The sequence below is a fragment of the Musca autumnalis genome, unplaced genomic scaffold, assembly GCF_047663935.1.
Source record: "Musca autumnalis isolate F117 unplaced genomic scaffold, ASM4766393v1 scaffold_1, whole genome shotgun sequence".
In the NCBI taxonomy this organism is placed as follows: Eukaryota; Metazoa; Arthropoda; class Insecta; order Diptera; family Muscidae; genus Musca; species Musca autumnalis.
This window is the reverse complement of record NW_027411644.1, coordinates 257,341,386-257,361,275: the sequence shown is the minus strand read 5'-3', so window position 1 is coordinate 257,361,275 and position 19,890 is coordinate 257,341,386. Positions and strand designations below refer to the sequence as shown.

Sequence of the window (19,890 nt, the reverse complement as noted above, 5' to 3'; positions counted from 1 at the left end):
TAATTGACAAAGGTCAGGGTTAAATGGGAAAGAGAAAAAATATTCATTTGTAAATTGTGTTAGTCATAAAGAGACCAAAATAAGTGTTCCGAGCCCAATCATCTCCCATTTAATTGATGTTTGGTCTAAATACTTTGCGGCTCCCTTTCGTCGGAACACACTCTTGTCTACAATTTTTTATATGAACCAGAGTTGTTAAATGTCGATTATTAGTTATTTAAAAAAACATACCCAAGTAAATGTGTGTAAAATGACAGATGACGGCAGTATTGTTGTAAACTGTCTGCCACGAAAATCATTAACAAGAATCATTCATTATGAATAATAATTAAATGTTAAATGGTGCACTGAGCCAAGACGTCTGTCTATTATTACATGGGTTATTAAAATTGCCATTAACGATAACAATTTATTTAATAACAATTATTTGTTATTGTTAGCAAATTTTTAAGTTGAGGTTGGTATATTTTTTTAAGCATGAAATATGTATATATTTTGTTAATATTTTTTATCGATGCTAAAGTATTAATGTGTGAACCACACTTGTAAAGGCCAATAAAATCAATTTTTTCCAAGAAAACTACGAATTTTTGTTTTTTTTGGTACTAATTTTCAAACCCCGCTTCGCCGAAATTCGTCAAAATATATCATCTGAAAATTCCATGAAAATCGATACAGAAGTTTTAAAGATATAAGATATTTAAAAAAGGCTTGGTCAGAGCTTTAGGTCCAAAATAAATACCTAGGTTGGGAGACACAACCACCATTGCTAATTCATTTTCAAACCGATACTTTAGCGTTTCTACAAAATAGGCCTAGAGTTGGTTCCCTGCCCCCTCCGAAATTCAACAAAATAAATAGCTTATTTTCACCAGGGGTCACCCCGGTACATTGACTGAAATGTTTACTAAAAATGGTTCAGAAGTTTCAAAGATATAACATATTTAACAAGTAAAAAAGTACCAGTCGGCTTTGCCGACAGAGATATGCCTATGTGAATTGAATCTTTCATCTACGGACAGATCGAATGTATTTCCCGAAATTTGTGGCCCTTTTTACACATTTGAACTTACTTGGATTAGGATTAAAGTTCAAAAGTGTTGCGGAGGAGGTACGCTGTAAACAGGACCACAACGAACAGCATCGGTATACATATCCCTAAACTGCACTTAAACAAAAATCTTGAACTTTTGCCGGGAAGGTAACTTAAGGACAGGACCAATATGGGCTATTTTAGAAGTTAAACTAAATTTGGACAAAATATTAGATGATCCAAAGTTTGGACCAAATTGATTACCCCGAGAAAGTGTATCGTGCATACCATTTTAGTGACATTTTTTAAATTTTGGGGGAAAGTACTGGAAGTTGTGGACCGGTATTGCCCATCTTCGCACTGAAACTAAGTTTAGATAAAATATGACGAAGGCCAAATTTCGGACCAAATCGGTCCATATTCGAACATGATCTATACCTGGTAGATATATTAGGTTGTGTAAAGTATGGACCAAATCGGTCACTCCCTTCTAGAGTTATCGTGCGCACAATTTTTCCGAACATTTTTGAACTTTTGTGAGGGGAGTTATCTGAAGGAGTGGACCGATATGGTTTATCTTCGAACTTAAAATAAGTTTGCACAAACTATTACGAAGGCCGAATGTTGGACGGAATCGGCAGATTCGTTCGAGAGTTATCTTGCGCTCCAAGAACTACGCACGGCGCACAGTGTCACGACCGTGGTAAAAACTAAATGGTAAAAACTAAATACTTCGTTGAACAAATTTATTGATGGGGAGTGATAGAAAACATATTAATTAAATTTAGTACTGATACGTGAAGTAGTTTTTGCTATATGAGGATTTAAATCCGAAAATTTTAGTTAACACGTATTTTAGTGTTTTTTTTTCTAAAATTAATAAATTATATTATGCGTTAATATTTAAAATTTAAAAGTAACGGTCGCTGCAAAAATTGTTCCTAAGTTCTCTTGGGATGTAATAAACTTGGCTACTCTTTTGTTTGCATGTAAATATTAATCATATGGTGTTTACATTTACCCAAACATATATTACTAAGTTTATTAATTTTCTGAAGCAAAAAAATTGTATAAAAGTGTATATCGATATTTTTGCTTTGTAAAAGTGAGTACTTCAAATATATAAAGGGCTCAGCTGCAGAGGTTTGCAGACGAATAAGTCATTTCTCTTTTTCAGCGACCACCTCACTGAGAGGATACCTCCTTTTTTAACAAATCGTTTTGTGGTGTTGGCTATAGCGCGAAAACGAATGAACCGATCATCATATATTTTTGTGGTCTTATAAAGTACATAATAATCTTGCTTTAAAACGAGAGAATTTTAAAAATATCAATTTTTAAAAAAATTGTGAACAGCGAAAATCAATCGATTTTTTACAAAAAAATTTGTTAAACGAAATTTCTCATATATAAGGACAAGAGTTTGATATATTCAATATGCTCACAAACAATATGAAGACTGAACACCAAATTTCAGTCATATCGGGTGGATATTGAGGTCACAACACTCAAAATACCGAAAATGAGGAGGCACGGTTCTATGGGGGCTATAGGAAGACGAGGACCTATACCGACATATTTCTGGTGGAAGGTTATAATTTCCCCCAACGGAGACTTAATACCAATTTTCAACCATTTCGGTTTGATAATCAGGCTAAAACCTCCAAAATACCGAAAATCGGGAGGTACCGTCCTATGGGGGCTATATGAAGGCGTGGACCTATGCAGACAAATTTCAAGGTGAAGGTATAATGCCCCCTACGAAGACTAAGTAGCAAATTTCAGCAATTTCGGTATAATAATGAGGCTAAAATCTACAAAATACCGATAATCGGGAGGTACCGTTGTATGGGGGCTATATCAAAACGTGGACCTAAGCCGGGAAGCCTCTGTTGGAGTGTTTGATACCTCTGCCGAAGACTAACCACAAAATTTGAATACTTTCGGTTGGTCATTGTGTCTAAAACATTAAAAATACCGAAAATCAGGAGGTACGGTTCTATGGGGGCTATATCAAAACGTGGACCGACCAACCCAATTTTTTGTCCTGAAGATTGTAAGTCAATAATATGTACGTGTACCAAAATTGATGCACCTACGACAACTCCTTCTATTTTTGGCCACAGTTAATATGAACTCGCGACATTGTGCGGCGTCATAGGGTTTTTTTTTGCAACTTTCAGGCTATTTTGTCACGAAGTATTTACTTGCTCCTGATGAAACTTGTACCGTCGTATGGAGGACAGTGAATACAAGTTGTTACAACAAAAATTAAAGCGATTCGAGACCTGGTCCTAAACTGAACTTTTCCGAAATTTTGTGTGGGAGGTACCCGAAGTAGTGCACCGATTGAGTCCATATTGGAACCTCATCTAAGTCTGGTACAAATTTCAGGCAAAATATTACGATACCCAAAATTTGGTTGGCAAAATATTACGATTCCCAAAATTTGGTTGGATTCGGATGATCCGTTCGAGAGTTATCGTGCGCACCAGCCAGACAGACATACTGACGGACATTGCTAAATCGACTCCAAATTGTCTGAAACTGATTTCGCCCAAACATACTTGGGGTCTAAAACCGTTATTTCGATTACATGTGTATACCCTCGTTAGCATAAAAGCTGAGGGTATAAAAAAAGTGTGCGTGATCGGGTCTGTAGGCCCAAATAGGTACTTAGGTTCCGAGATTCAACCACCGTTGCCTCGTAAATTAATTTTCTAACCGATAATTTCGTAAGTTTTGCAAAAATAGCGTTTTTAAAAATTAGGGCCTAAGGTACCTCCGAAATTCAACTAAATAGTTAACCTATTTTCACCACTGTTCATCCCCATACATTCTCTGAAATTTTCAAGAAAATAGGTTAAGTACTTGTGGATATATAACATATTTATAAAAGTGGGCGTGGTCGGGTCTTTAGGTCCCAAATGAGGGCCTAGGATCGGAGACACAACAACCATTGCTTCGCAAAAAAAGTGGGCGTGCTAAAATTGCGTTTTTAAAAAGTAGGGCATAGGGGAGGTTCCTCGCCCCATCTGAAATTCACAAAATATACAGCCTATTTTCACCACAAGTGTTTCCTGTACATTCTCTGAAATTTTCAAGAAAATCGGTTTTTATATATAAGAAGATTTTTTAGGTGGTGGCGACAGAGGCCGATTAGTATAAAATGTTTTGTTAAAGGTTGATCGACAAGTTGGGTGTCTGACTGTTAATCGACAGGTGGTTGCAGAGGTTCTTGCAATCGCAGAATATTGCAGCGATCGTAGAGGATCTTAGGCGATTTATAGTACTACATTTACATATTCGAAAGAGGGAAGCTCAACAATCTTCGCTCTTTTGACATCTTCGCTCTACTAGAGTTGTATAATTCATGAACGAACTAGTTCAATTGAACGATTCATTGAAAATAGTGTATGAACTAGATCAGTCGGTATAGTTCATTATAGTTCACTGAACTATAATCAGTCGGTGACCGTACGATCAACGAACAATTCACAATCTAGTTCAACATGTCGTTCACAAATACATAAAGTAACGGCGTCGTCTATGTTAAGGGATGCCTTTGTAATGTGATCAGTTTGTTTATGTTTTGGATCAAGGTACATGGAATAGCTGTCCGAAAATGAAAATTTTTACAAAAACATACGAGACATAACATTTTACAATATGTCGAATCCAGATTCAATCTGCCTTTTTGAATAGAAAAAAAGAGAAAAAAGAAACACACACACAACATACGATTTTTTGCCAGCCAACTAAATGAAGGATGTTTTTTCTAAAATTAATTAATCTTTCTTTAAGAGTGCAATAAAACTATGCAAATGTAATATTTTTGTTATGGAGTAGTTAAATTATATTAGTCTTTTGTTTGTATTTGGTGTATGTATGCGTTTTCATCAAACGACCGATTAAGAGCCGGTGAACGATTTTGATCCCAATGATTGAACTGGACAGTGAACTATGAACTAGATTACTGACCTAGTTCAGTTTAAAGAGCTGAGCTATTGAACTAGATCTTTCAAATGAACTAGATTGTACAACTCTACGCTCTACGTCTCCCCAGAGGGAACTTGCCGAGTAGATGGAATGTATCAAACTTATGCAGACAGTAAATAGTCCAACCTTTGCGAATTGTTATATTTCTCTCAAGCCTGGGTACCTCCCATGCATAAGTTCAAAATTGTCGCTTAATTTAATTTAAAGGGCTGTTTGTGGATGGTAGGCATGATAACTATCAAAAGTAGCTACTTCCAACATGGACTATGTCGGCCAATTACTTCAGATATCTCTTTCAAAAAATGCGATATTTAATGTAAGGCCAATTCTGGAATCGTGAGGAAATAAGAATTAGGATTGTCCATGTGAGCCACTGTGGGTAGTGGTGTGCGGTTCAATCGCTTCGGGGATGATGTGTGACAATATGAATGTAGTATATGTGGAAATGATTAATACAGCTAAGTATGTTTGGACGAAATCCGTTTAAGATAAATTGGAGTCGATTTAGCAATGTCCGTCAGTCTCACAAGCTGGAGCGCTCGATATTTCTCGAATGGATGAGGCGATTTGGTTCAAAATTTGTTCTTCGTAATATTTTGTCCAAGCTAAGTATAAATTCGATGATGAGCCATATTGGTCCACTCCTTCGGGTACCTTCCCCACATTGTGCGCACGATAACTCTTGAAGGGAGTAACCGATTTGGTTCATGTTTTGCAAGAACCTCTGCAGAAATGTCTATCAGACATATATGAGGTTGCAATATAGACTATATCGTCCCACTCCTTTAGCTATTTCCCATACAAAATTTCGAAAAGGTTTAGTTTAAGACCTGCTCTCGAATCGGTTTGGTTTTTGTTTCAGCCACTTGTCTTGGCTGCCCCATTACTTCCTGAGAAAGTAGCCCGAAAGCTGTCATATATGGGTTACTATGTGTAGCGCACGATAACTTTCGAACGGATCAGCCTATTCGGTCCAAAAAAATTGGCTTTAGTAATATTTTGTCCAAACTTAGTTTAAGTTAGAATTTGGGCTTTATCGGTCCACTCCTTCAGTTAACTTCCACAAAAAGTGCAGTTTAAGGGCTGCTCTTAAATCGCTTTGATTTTTGTTGTAGCCACTTGTATTCCCTATCCCCATTACGACAGTAAGTTTTACCTGAGTAAAACCTCTATGGCAGCATGTGTAGTAGTTGGAGTGCACTATAACTTTTGAACGCATCAACCGATTTGGACTTCGCAATATTTTGACCAAATTTAGTAAAGGGTGTTTTTTTAAGTCCGATAGAACTTGAAATTGTAAAAAATAACACAAAAAATTAAATTGTATTCAAAATTTTTTTTATTCGAAAGATCAATACGTGACATTAACATTTGAAAATGATTTCGGGCATATGGGTACCGCGGCTGTTCTTGACGAAGTGCATTCTGAACGTCCAATTTTTGGCCACTTTTTCGAGCACTGCTGGCCGTATGTCACGAATAACACGAACAATGCTGGTCTCCAAGGCATCAATTGTTGCTGGTTTATCAGCATAAACCAGTGACTTCACGTAACCCCACAGGAAATAATCGAGAGGTGTCAAATCGCACGACCTTGGAGGCCAATTGACAGGTCCACTTCTCGAAATCAACTTATCGCCAAATTTTGATTTCAATAAGTCGATGGTTGCGTTCGCCGTATGGCACGTAGTGCCATCCTGTTGAAACCACATCTCCTCCGGATCAATGTCATCCATATTTTCAAACAAAAAATCATTGATCATGGTGCGGTAACGATCTCCATTGACCGTAACGCGAGCTCCGGCCTCATTTTTGAAGAAATAAGGTCCGATGATGCCACCAGCGTGAAAACCGCACTATACGGTGCATTTTTCTGGATGTAATGGAGTCTGTAGGGTCTCTTGTGGATTGGTCTCACTCCATATGCGGCAATTTTGCTTATTAACAAACCCGTTAAGCCAAAAATGCGCCTCATCGCTGAACACAATTTTGCGATAAAACAACGGGTCATTTGCCAACTGCTCTAGAGCCCAATCGGCGAAAGAACGACGCATATAATGGTCTCGTGGCTTCAATTCCTGCACCAGCTCGATCTTATACGGGTGTAGGCCGAGATCTTTGCGTAAAATTTTCCACGTAGTGGACGGACAGAGCCCCAATTCCTGCGACCGACGACGAATCGATAAATTTGGATTTTCTGCCACACTTTCGTTTACAGCGGCGATATTGTCTTCAGTACGCACATTCCTTCGACGTGCGGAAGAGAGTATGTGGTTCGAAATCTATCCACAGTTCGACGAATGGCTTGTTCAGATGGACGATTATGTACACCATACAAATGACGAAGTCGTCTATAAGTTGCGCGAATCGACGACTGATTTTCAAAGTAAATTTGGATAATTTCGTAGCGTTGTTCAAGCGTGAGTCTATTCATGATGATTTGTCAGAGTATACTGAAACAAATAAAAACAAAGTTTCATCAAAATTTAATTTTTTGTGTTACTTTTTACAATTTAAAGTTCTATCTAGCTTAAAAAAACACCCTGTATAAGTTCCAAGATGAGCCATGGCGATTCCCTCCTCCGGGTACCTCCCCCCCAAAAGTTCCAAAGTTTTTGCTAAAGTTGTACGCTCTATATCTGTTGAACGGTGCAACCAATTTGGTCCATATCGGTCTTCTCCTTAGGGTACCTCTCTCACCAAAGTTCAATATATATATTTAAGTGCAGTTTACGGTCTGTTCGAATATCATTTGGCAATTTATTCCGATGCTCGGCAACCAGCTGAAATAATTGGAGGGAGCGCTATCTATTGAAAAGAAATTACTCCCATAACCATAATCACGCTAGAGTTCGCAGTTATACAGTGGGACCTCGATTATCCGTAATGGTCGGGACCGAAGCCATTACGGATAATCGATTTTCCCGGACAATGGAGTTACACTGTTTCTCATATATTTTTATTCAAAATGTATGCGATCTTGCAAATACATATTTACAAATAAGAGCAATTATGAATTTAATGTGAAGTTTAAAATATTGAAAATGTTCTAAAATAATTCATATGTGCATTGTTTTTGTCAATTAAAATTTGGTCGAATGAATTATAATGTCGGATTATAAAGATTCTCACGGTCAATCGGTGTAAGATGAACAAAAAAATCTGTATTTTCCTTTCACGGATAGCAGAGATTTACGGATAATCGATTCCCGGATAATCCACTGTATTGTATTTCTGTGGTTCACGGCCCCCCATACGGCGATGCAAGTTTCATCAATGGCAAAACCATACTTCCTGAGAAAATAGACTGAAAGGTTCAAAAACCCCTATGACACCGTGTGTAGTGGTTGGAGCGCAAGGTAACTCTCGAACGGATCTGCCGATTCGATCCTTGATAATATTTTGTCCAAACTTAGTTTAAGTTCGAAGATAAGCCACTTTTTTAGTTGTTATTTTCTAGTGTTTAGGGCATTTATATATACACCACTGTAAATTATTTTTTTAATTATTTTTTATTTAATTGTTTTTACTATGATTAAGAAAGCTATTAATTAATTCGTGACAATTTTTTTCTTATAATTATTCGTTCACAATTCTGCATAAAACTTATTCTAGATTTTAAATACAACAATTTAATTAAATTTAAAAATCAAAACACCAAGAAGCCGGATAATGGTGCTATAGTATGTATGTACGTGATCAAAACGATTATCTAATCATAAGTTTACCGCTAGTTGTGTGAACGTACGTAACTACCGGTGTAAGTGTGGCATGATGCCGACGTTGTTCAGATGATTATGTTACACTCTGTTTAATTTTGGGTAACACAGTAAATGAAAAAAAAAAAAAATACAAATCATTTGGCGGAACGGTTAGCTGTGTGAACGGTTATAATGTGTGAAAAAAGCGAATTAAAATATTATTCAACAACTTTTTGTATGTAAATAAAATTGCGGACTAGAAATTATTGATACAAATAAGCTAGACAGAGGTAAAACAACGATGTTTGAACTTATTTTATTTTGTCCCAATTATGAAGTGCATAATGTGACATTTTCACTTACATCGTATAAATCTGACCTTGTGCCAATTTATTATTGCTTGGAATTCCGCGTATTTCATATTCAAGCAATTACTTAACAAAATATTTTAAATAACTTTTTTGTTAATAACTTCCATCTGAATTATACTAATTTCAAATATTTTTATATATTAATTAGGATCACTTCAAACAACAATAGACCATTTTTCATTTTACATAATTATATTGCCGGTTTGCAACATTGAAATTCATTGGATTCCATTAACTTCTTTCTGCATCCAACAAAAGAAACTATTTAAATATGTAAATTTCACACGTTTTTCCCACTGACAAACAATAGATCGGATCGTATAGCTACACACAAAAAGCCACTTCAAACAAAAAAAAATTATATTTTCCATTAGTCGTCATAACATTACAATGATAATGATCTACAATGATCATTACCATCTAATCGATAATTGTGTTTAAATGCATCTCTTCGTTGAGTCACACGAAAACTTGATTCAACTTCCATAACCATAAAAAAAGTCACTTCTTAGCCATGATCCATGATTTCTGGTCCAAAGACAATTATGGCATTGCTAATTGAGAAGAAAACAAATCAAAAATAATAAAGAAATAAACATGAAAATATCATAAAAAGGGGAGGAATTTCACTATTTAACGTAATAGTGTGAATAAAACAATAGCAAGAGACAATGTTTTAAATGGTGCCATTGTTTAACAAAATCAAGTTATTCAAAAAACAACTAAATCTGTGTGGCCATAATAAATTATTAAAATGCAATTCCTGCTTGACTTTTTGTGGCCAACACCCGCCCATCAATCTTGTCACGACAAATGACGTGTCATAATAGCAAATTCAGTTTTTTTCTTCTCGGAGTATGAAAATTGATTAGGAACTGCTTTAAAATACCGCTATTGAATATTTGAAGATTTCATGCCACACCAATGTGTTTCTTTTCTTCTTCTCTACACAGCTACTTTATTAACCTTTCCCAAAAACGAATTATAAAAAAATACAATTGGATTTGGATTTCATGTTGAATGCCATATTTGACAATGAATTTCTATTGAATTCATATGACATTTGCCAAATGAATTGTGTGAATTTTATATATCAAGGAGATTTTTTTTTCTGTTTTGTTGAAAACTTGAATATTTTTTAGTTAATGAAGTAACACCAAACAAATAAAAAACAACAATAAAGTTAAAACAATTAAAGAAGTAAATAAATATTCAAAAGGAAATATTTTGCGCAGTTTTCCAAGTAGTAGAAAACAAGATTCATCCAAAGAGAAAATTAATAAAATTGATATTAACCAGTAAGGAAAGGATCAAAGTCGGGAGGGGCCGACTATATGATACCCTACACCTCCAAGATTTCAAGATAAGATTGCGTCATATTTTCCAAATTTCATCAAAATGTCTGTCCACTTTTAAGTTCAGTGCGTCAAATATATGAAATCGGGCGAAAATAAATATCTGAACAGATTTTAATATAATTTGGCAAACTTATTTCTAGCTCAATATCGGTGACATTTCCGTATTTTAATTAAAATTCGACAGACTTTGCGAGTTTGGTGCACAAAATCGGGAGCAAATATATATGGGAGCTATGTCCAAATCTGAACCGATTTCAATATAATTTTTTATATTGCAAATTCTGGACACATAGCGTCATTGTCGCACCAAATACCACAAATCGGGTGAATATATATATGGGAGCTATATCCCAATCTGAACCGATTTTCACCAAAAGCAATAACTATACGTTGTGAACAAAAATACATTGACAGCCGGAGATGAATAAATCTACTCAGAAAGTGATTCTAATTTGGTGTAGGATATAAAAATGATCTTTGCCCTAACAGGCAAAATTTCAAATAAACAAGTAAAGAAGTATCAGTTGGCTTTGCCGACAGAGATATACCCTCAGCCTATGTGAATTGAAACTTTCAACTACGGACAGATCGAATGTTTTTAGGGTCTTTACAGAATTTTGTGGCCCTTTTCGGTCATATGAACTTGCCGACAAAAATGTGAATTAGTGAATTACTTGAAGGAATGGACCGACATATTGTGGAAGTGGATCTTATTTTGGGAGTCATATCTTTTCGATAGATATCGGGCTCACAAGTCATATCAGTGGATCAACGTATAACTTTTGGACCAGTATGCCAGAAAGCATAGACTTGTCCACGGAAAACATAATATCAATGTAAATAGGATCACAACGAACAGCATCGGTATATATATCCAAAGGATCTTCGAACTGCACTTAGACACAAATGTTGAACTTTTGTGGGGGAGGTACCCTAAGGAGAGGACCGATATGTGTCATTTTATAAGTTAAACTAAATTTGGACAAAATATTAGTAGATCCAAAGTTTGGACCAAATTGGTTGTCCCGTTCAAGAGATATCGTGCATACCATTTTAGTGACATTTTTATATACTGGGGGAAGTACCGGAAGTTGTGCACCTGGACAAAATATGACTAAGGCGAAATTTTGGACTAAAACGGTTAACTAGTTCCAGAAATATCGTGCTTTCCAGCCACTACATATGGTGTCATAGGGGGTTTTTACACCTTTTCTATAGAAGTATGGACTTGCGTTTGAAAACACTTTTACCGTTGTAATTGAGGCAGAGGATGTAAGTTGCTTCAAAAAAAAAAATCAAAGTGATTAGAGAGCACGTCTTAAAGTGAACTTTTCCAAAATGTTGTGTGGGAGGTACCCGAAGGAGTGAACAAATATAATCTATATTCGAACTTGATCTATATCGGGTAAATATATTAGGATGTGTAAAGTATGGACTAAATTGATTAGGCCCTTCAAGATCTATCGTGCGCACAATTTTCCGAATTTTTTTGAAATTTTGTGGGGCAGATACCTGAAGGAGTGGACCGATATGGCTTATCTTCGAACTTAAACCAAGTTTGGAGAAAATATTACGAAGGCCAAATTTTTATTATTTCAGGAAGTGGTGCAATGCTATGCACACCCGCTGAAGGTCGTGGGTACGATTCCCCGGCCAGGCAACATCAAACATTTTTCAACGGTGCACATTGGGCCCAATGGCAGGTTTCTGAGGCAAAAAGTCTAGTTTTGAAGTCATATATTTGTATAAATTAGTAACGGGATTAGATTCTTAACACTTTGAGCCACTTAGAAACAAAATCATTTCAACCTGGCAACGCTTCGTGGTCACATACCGAGCTGTCAAAGATATTGCATGTTACTTTGTAAAATTTTATAAAAATTTATCCAACGAAGAACAAATTTGTTTCGCTCGGCAATTAAAAACCGCTGATTTAATAAACAGTTTTTTTAATGGATAAAACGTGTAAAGGTATATAAATTAATATTCTGATTAAGAAATAAAAGAAGTTAGATTTGGTAAGGAATATTTGAAGTAGACTTGTGGTGTATTTTTTGGGTAGTTCGTATTGTAGTTTAAATAGTTTTTGGAATAAAACTCGCGGTATTGCGACGTATTGTCGAAACTATATATATCTGATAGAAGGTAATAGTGAGTACTATATGTGTAAAAAAATTTCATGTCCGTATGGATCCGAATACTTATAGAAAATTACTTACAGATAGCGTGACACTTAAAAATGTGGATATTTTAATTTATTAGACTGGGTTGGGACTGGACGATGCTCAATATGACACAAGTCGCGAAATTTTATAGTAATCTTATCCGAGTTACACCAAGCATTGAAATCTTCAATATTCTAGATCTTTAAATTTAATAACTGGTACTACAAACACCTACTAAATTTCAAGATCTTAACCTGTAATTATAAAGTTTTCAAATAACGGACGCGATCGCGGTTTTCTACTTCCAAAACATAAATTAATGATAGAGGTCACAATTACTATTGTTTTGTATAGCAATGCGTCTAATAATCTCTGAGATTTCGCGTTTGGCTAAAACTTGTTGTGGGGGAGGTCCCCCACCCCCTCCATTTTTCGGTATAAAAAGTACCTTACGATCCTTATGAATCTACAAACAAAATTTTATCAAATTCGGTCCAGCCATTTCAGAAGATTTATATTTCGAACATCATGGTATACCTGAAAAGGTTTCTATATATATGTAGATATATATCTGAACCGATCAGAGCCAAATTTTCAGGACCTGATTCTAACCTGAACAGGATTTACCATATCAAATTTTAAGGCGATCGGATGCAAATTGTGACCTTTGTGGGGCTTAAAAATAAAATCGGATTAAATCGGATGAAACATATACATGAAAACTATATCTATATCTGAACCGATTCTTACCAAATTTTGCAGAAGTACTTTTATGCTCATTAAAAACATTGGAACGAAATTTGGTAGCTCTAGCTGCTTCCAGTGACTTGTTGCCTCAAAAACCTGTCATTGGGCCCAATGTGCGGTGGCAAAATATCCTTAATTAATGTTGGCGACATTTCCTTAGTATTTCAGCCATGTAAAACGTCTCTACAAGTGGTGTCTTAGACACGCCGTTCGGACTCGGCGATAAGCAGTAGGTCCCATATCATTGAGCTAATATGAATTGGGATGCACTCAATGATATGAGAGAAGTCTCCCTTCTTCCTTCTGGGATGTTTGTGGAACAATTATATTATATTATTATTGGCTTGCCCCTGGTGAAACTTGTACCGTCGTATGGAGGGCAGTGAATATAAGTTGTTACAAATAAAATCAAAGCGATACGATAGCAGGTACTAAAATTGGACAAAATATTACGAAAGCCAAATTTTGGACGCATCGGTTGATTCGTTCGAGAGTTATCGTGCGCTCCAGCCAGACAGACAGACGGACATGGCTAAATCAACTCCAAATTGTCTAAAACGGATTTCGTCCAAACATACTTGGGGTCTAAAACCATTATTTCGATGAGGCACATTTTGCCCGTATGAAAGTGTTTATACCCTCGTTAGCATAAATGCGGAGGGTATAAAAATGATATTCGCCCTAACAGGCAAATTTTCAAATAAAACAAGTAATATACCCTCAGCCTGTGTGGATTGAAATATTTTTTTTCCCAAAAAATGTAATTAGGTAGGGGGGTTTTCAAAATGTTGGGGTGCATACGCAAGTATGGATAGTATTAAAGCTCAAAAATTTATTAAAGCTCACACTAGCCTACGAAAAACATAATATCGCTGTAAACAGGGCCACTAGGAAAAATTTCGGTAAAAATGTCCAAAGGATCCTCGAACCACACAAAAATGTTGAACATTTGTGTGGGTGGTACCACAAGGTTTGGACAGATATGGCCCACATTTGAACATAAACTAAGTTTCGACAATATTTAGAGATCCAAAGTTTGGACCAGTTGCTACGTCTTTGAGAAATCGCCCGTACCATTTTAGCGAATATTTTCGAACTTTTGTGGGGGAGGTACCGGAAGGAGTGGACCTATAAGCACCCCCTTCGAATTTAATCTAATATTCGAAGAAATATTACAATATCCAAAGTGTGGAAGAACGCAGTATTCGGTTCGAGCCCTCCAGCCACTATACATGGTGCCATAGGGGTTTTTTACAACATTCGAGCTGTTTTCTCAAGAAGTATGGACTGAAAAAAAAACGTTTAATGCCGTAATTGAGGCAAGTTGCTACAACAAAAATCGAAGTGATTCGAGAGCAGGTCTTAAAGTGAATTTATCCAAAATTTTGTGTGGGAGGTACCCGAAGGAGTGGACAAATATAGTCCATATTCGAACCTGATCTATATCTGATAGATATTTTAGGTCACTCCCATCAAGAGTTATCGTGCGCACAATTTTTCCGAACATTTTTGAACTTTTGTGGCGGAGGGATCTGAAAGGGTGAACCGCTATTGTTTATTTTCGAACTTAAACTAAGTTTGCACAAAATATTACGACGACCAAATTGTGGACAGAATCGGCAGATCCGTTCGTGAGTTATCTTGCGCTCCAACCACTACACACGGTGTCATATGGCTTTTTTGTACCTTTCAGACTATTTTCTTAGGAAGTATGGACTTGCCCCTGATGAAACTTATACCGTTATATGGGGGGCTGAACTTTTCTGAAATTTTGTTTAGGAGGTACCCAAAGGAGTGGACCGATTGAGTCCATATTGAAACCTCATCTAAGTCTGGTAGAAATTTCACGATGTGCCAAGTATGGACCAAGTCGAGAGTCGAAGTTACCATCAAATATTGTTTTATCGTTTTCATAAGTAGTCTCCAGGATGATTTATACGCTTTTTAATGCGCTCAAACCAATGGTTGAATCACTTTTTCCACTCCGATTGAGGCAGCTCCAAAACATGGTTTTTGAACGCTTCAAAAGCATTTTTTGGCGACCACGCCTTTTTTCTTGATATGCTGGAGTGAAATGAAGTCATTTAACAACCAGTCAGTGCAGTACGGCGTATGACTCATCAATTCCACATTTTTACCGTTTTTCGAATTTCTCAGGAGACTTCAGGCAAACAAATTCTAGTGTAACACTCAGAATTAACCGTCCTACCGTATAGTCGCCACACAGTCAGTTTTGTCGAAGAAACTGGCGACCATTTGCTTCGAAGTGCTTCTTAGATGAACAAATTTCGTTGGATTTGCCTCGCTTTTGAATACGCATACGGTCGATTCCTGTTTTGTTTCGGGCCCCTAAGCATAGATCCAAGATTCGTCGTCTGTGACGATCTTATTAATGTCGTTTGAAGAACCGTGATTGCTTCTATTCACAATTTCTTTGCACCAATCCACAAGAGCCTTTTTTGAGCGACTGGATCTAGCGAGAAAAAATCCATTTTTGCGGCCAGGTATTTATGCAATATTAAGTGTTAGTTGGTGTATGAAATGCCCTAGGATGCCTCTATCTCATGGTATATAACATGGCAATCCGTTCGCGGACGGCTTTATTTTTTCTGGCACAACGGCCGCTTTTGGGCGACCCTTACGATATTCGTTTTTTTGGCGAGTGTCGACCACTATTGAATTCATTAAACGAGGTTTTCATAGTGCTATGTAATGACCCTTATTGCCATACAAAGATTCAATTAGATAGATGCACTCTTGCCGTGATTATCCACGTCGAAAGTTGTGAAAAATTATCGGACGGAAATGTTCACAATAAATTCCAGTTTTTTTTTTGCAAAGTTATTTTTTGTATGACAAACTTTCCGGAGTACGTTTAGACAAGAAACTGTCAAACTTTTCAAAAAAAAAAAAAAAAAAAAAAATCAAATTGCGCCTGGCAACACGCAGTGCATTGTCTATTGCAGATAGTTTTCGTGCAACTCTCGTATGAGGAGGCGATACACTCAGTGCATTGTACCAATTTGAACTTCTATATCTCAAAACAGTAAAACCTACGAAAATATCATAAAAGTCAATCTTGTAGAGCATTTTCACTGCTACAACATTTTCTTTAGTCCCATTTCCAAAGGACTTGCGGTTTCCAAGCAAAATCGTAAAAACCTAAAACCCCTAAAAATGTGAAAATTGAACGCAACTTCATTAAAAAGCCTTCCAGCGATTTTTTTTATTTTTCTCATCTATGAACATTGTAGTTTCAGAATCCGCAAAAACTTCCCAGGTATAAGCTCCTTTCATTTAAATTTGGTTCAGGCGCACCGTGTACCGGAATTTTCGAAGACTTTCTAGAGAATGGTTTCGTCCAATTATTCCTCTTACGTCATTGCCAACGATTGACACAATGCGTTAACCTTAAGTAAAATTATTTGTGAACAATTAAAAAAGTATCAGTCGGCTTTGACAGAGATATACCCTCAGCCTGTGCGGATTGAATTGCTTTTATCCCAAAAAAAAACGTATGTATTTAGGGGGGTTTTCAAAATTTTGGGCGTATGAACCGACAAAAGTTTGGATAGGATTAAAGCTCAAAAAATTGCGGGAACATCGATAGATAGGGCTTTTTATCACACTAGCCTACGAAAAACATAATATCGCTGTAAACAGGGCCACTAGGAAACCCTTCGGTAAAAATGTCAAAAGGATCCTCGAACAGACCATACAAAAATATTGAACATTTGTATGGGTGGTACCACAAGGATTGGACGGATAGGGCCCAAATTTGAACATAAACTAAGTTTCGACAATATTTAGAGATCCAAAGTTTGGACCAAATCGGTTGCTACGGCTATGAGAAATCGCGCGTACTATTTTACCGAATATTTTTGAACTTTTGTGCGGAAGGTACCGGAAGGAGTGGACCTATTCGAAGAAATATTACAATATCCAAAGTGTGGACGAGCGCAGTATTCGGTTCGAGCCCTCCAGCCACTACACATGGTGGCATAGGGGCTTTTTACAACATTCGAGCTGTTTTCTCAAGAAGTATGGACTTACCCCTGAAAAACTACAAATGTGAAATTTGACCACAACTTCCCAGGTGTAAAGACCTGCCTGCCTGATTGCCTTGCTTTCCTGCTTCATTTCTGACATAATACAAATAAAAGAATAAAGAAGGCCGAGCAAGTTTCGAACTGGGTTGCCCTTTTCTTTTTTGTTCTTTTATCAGAAGCAAGCAAGGTAAGCATGCAAGACAGCTTATGTACACTTCCCTTAAGCTCCTTTCATTTGATGTTGGTTCAGGCGCACCGTGCAACGAAATTTTCGAAGACTTTCTAGAGAATGGTTTCGTCCAATTATTTCTCTTATGTCCTTGTTAATGTTTGGCATAATTGTGTTACCCTTAAGTAAAATAGTTTGTAACAAATTTAAAATCTTTCACTACCAGTTATTACAAATTTTACACATCACGTTTAATTATTTTTTTATCTAAATCCTTCTTTTTTCTTTTTCGCCCCTTTGCAGGCAGTCTCATTACAAAATCCTGGCGTTCCTATATGGATGAATTGGATCAACAAGCTAAACAATTTAAATTCAATGCCGAACAACTCGAAGTGGTGTGTGATAAATTGGCCCACTTGTCGCAGGATAAGCGTAAGGCAAAGAAAACATACCAGGAGGAGCATACGAAAATTGCTGCCAGATTAAATCATGTAAGTACAATTTATTAATCTAGAAAGTATTTTATAAATATATTTCTTTGAAACAAATATAATAATGTCTGTCTTGACGGTACATTCCAATTTTCTTTTTTTTCCACTTTTCTTGAAACAATTTTGCACCACAAGAAACCGCAAAAGTGTTAAAAATAACATCATAAATGGCTTGATGTGTCATGGCCTTCTTTGTAAGGCGAGGTGGTTGGTCGGTCATGTGACCTGCGACTTGTCAGTAGTCATGAGAGGCTTTCAGTGCAAATGTACTTATAGTAATATATTAAGAAAGTATTATTAATAATTTAGACACAACGAAATTAAAGAACTGTTTCAAAATATAACTAAATAAATATTTATAGATGTTGGAATCTCGGTAACATTTTTCGATATACATATCCTTCCTTAAATAACATTATTTCTAACGTACAGAGATATCCTCTGTTTTCAATTACTCCTCACAAAATTAGAAAGTTTTCAAAATTGCATTTCCCTAAAAGCTTTTTAAGGAAATTTATTATCCCAACAAGTTGCTGACTAGACCCATAAAAATCAGTTATTAATGAGTATCTTCAACGCCAAAAACAAACAATAACAAGTTGAGAAAATATATTTTCCTCTTTTGGGGGGTGGGTGGTGGTGGATGATTTAGTGTTTCCAAGAAGCACCTATAGTAGCCTCTTGGCAAAATTGTACTTTCATGTTAGCCAACCAATAGCAAACAAAAATGAATTATTTGTCCATTAGAGAGAGATTCTTGGGCCAGGAGCAAAAGTACATACGACACGAAACAGCAACCTGGTCATGGTCATAAATATCCAAGACTGCAACATGTGTGCAAGAAGAACACTTCCACTCTCTCCCACTGTCTCCTACATACACACATCTATCCGCACCTATTGATAGACACCCGAACCAACAGCTTTTTCCTATAAAGCTCCTCTCGTCCATGCTGCCACTTTTCTTTGTGTTTCTGTTTTGTTAGAAATTACTCTAATAAACGCAAAGTACTGTCATTAATGTAAAGATAGGTTAATATTGGACTCACTACAAGATGGTTTCTTGTTTGTTGTTGCTGGCTGCCTTGCATGACATGGTGGTACATGGTGAATGCTTCTATCGGCCAGTATTGACCACCTTTTTCTCCCTCTCGGCCATAGCCTCAGACTTGTAGAGTAGCATGTTAAACACCATACTTCGATGCATTGACCATGAAATATTGATGTAAAGTCTGTGCGGAACAGGTTTCCTTCTACAATTCCAAAGAACTGCTTCTTGCTGCATCAGTGTATTGAAAATGCTGTCTATGCTGTAAGTGTGCTTTTGTGTGAGTGTTTTTTGTGTAAATAATTTCATATCACTGAATTTTATAAGTTTATGATTTATGATACACATGTTGAAAAGCTGGAACGGAATAGGAGCAGGAGGAGGTGGTGGGGAAATTACAACAAGAACAGAAAGTTGTAAGGAACATGAATATGTTCATAGATTTATGTTTTAAAATAATTAACCCGTTAAGAGGCAACATGGCTCTATCTTCAGGTTTACATCAAAATGTTGTAACCGCAACTGGATTTAGTTGAGTAGGTTTCACTTAGCAGATATTTTGCACGGTGCCTTCAATCCTTCTATAGAAATAACAGTGGCTACACCATCCGAAACGTAATTGAGCCAAAACTTCTGTGGTTTGTCGCGGAAGCTAACATTCTTCAGATAAGGTAGATGGGGGATATACTCCGAGGACTGTTTCACACAATAGTTGCTTATGGCCTGATAGTCTTCGCGATCTCTCTTGTAACGTCAGACT

At 36.5% G+C, this 19,890-nt stretch overlaps 1 protein-coding gene across 6 annotated transcripts in view; it reads left to right on the top strand.

The window, feature by feature from the left end:
• Positions 1-19,890, top strand: part of FER (tyrosine-protein kinase Fer) — a 287,316-nt gene that overhangs the window by 50,992 nt on the left and 216,434 nt on the right. For all 6 annotated transcript variants that reach the window (XM_073960882.1, XM_073960880.1, XM_073960878.1 and 3 more), the window contains exon 3: positions 17,896-18,083. In XM_073960882.1, the coding sequence (XP_073816983.1) occupies positions 17,896-18,083 (188 nt within the window). The remainder of the gene's footprint in view (positions 1-17,895; positions 18,084-19,890) is intronic.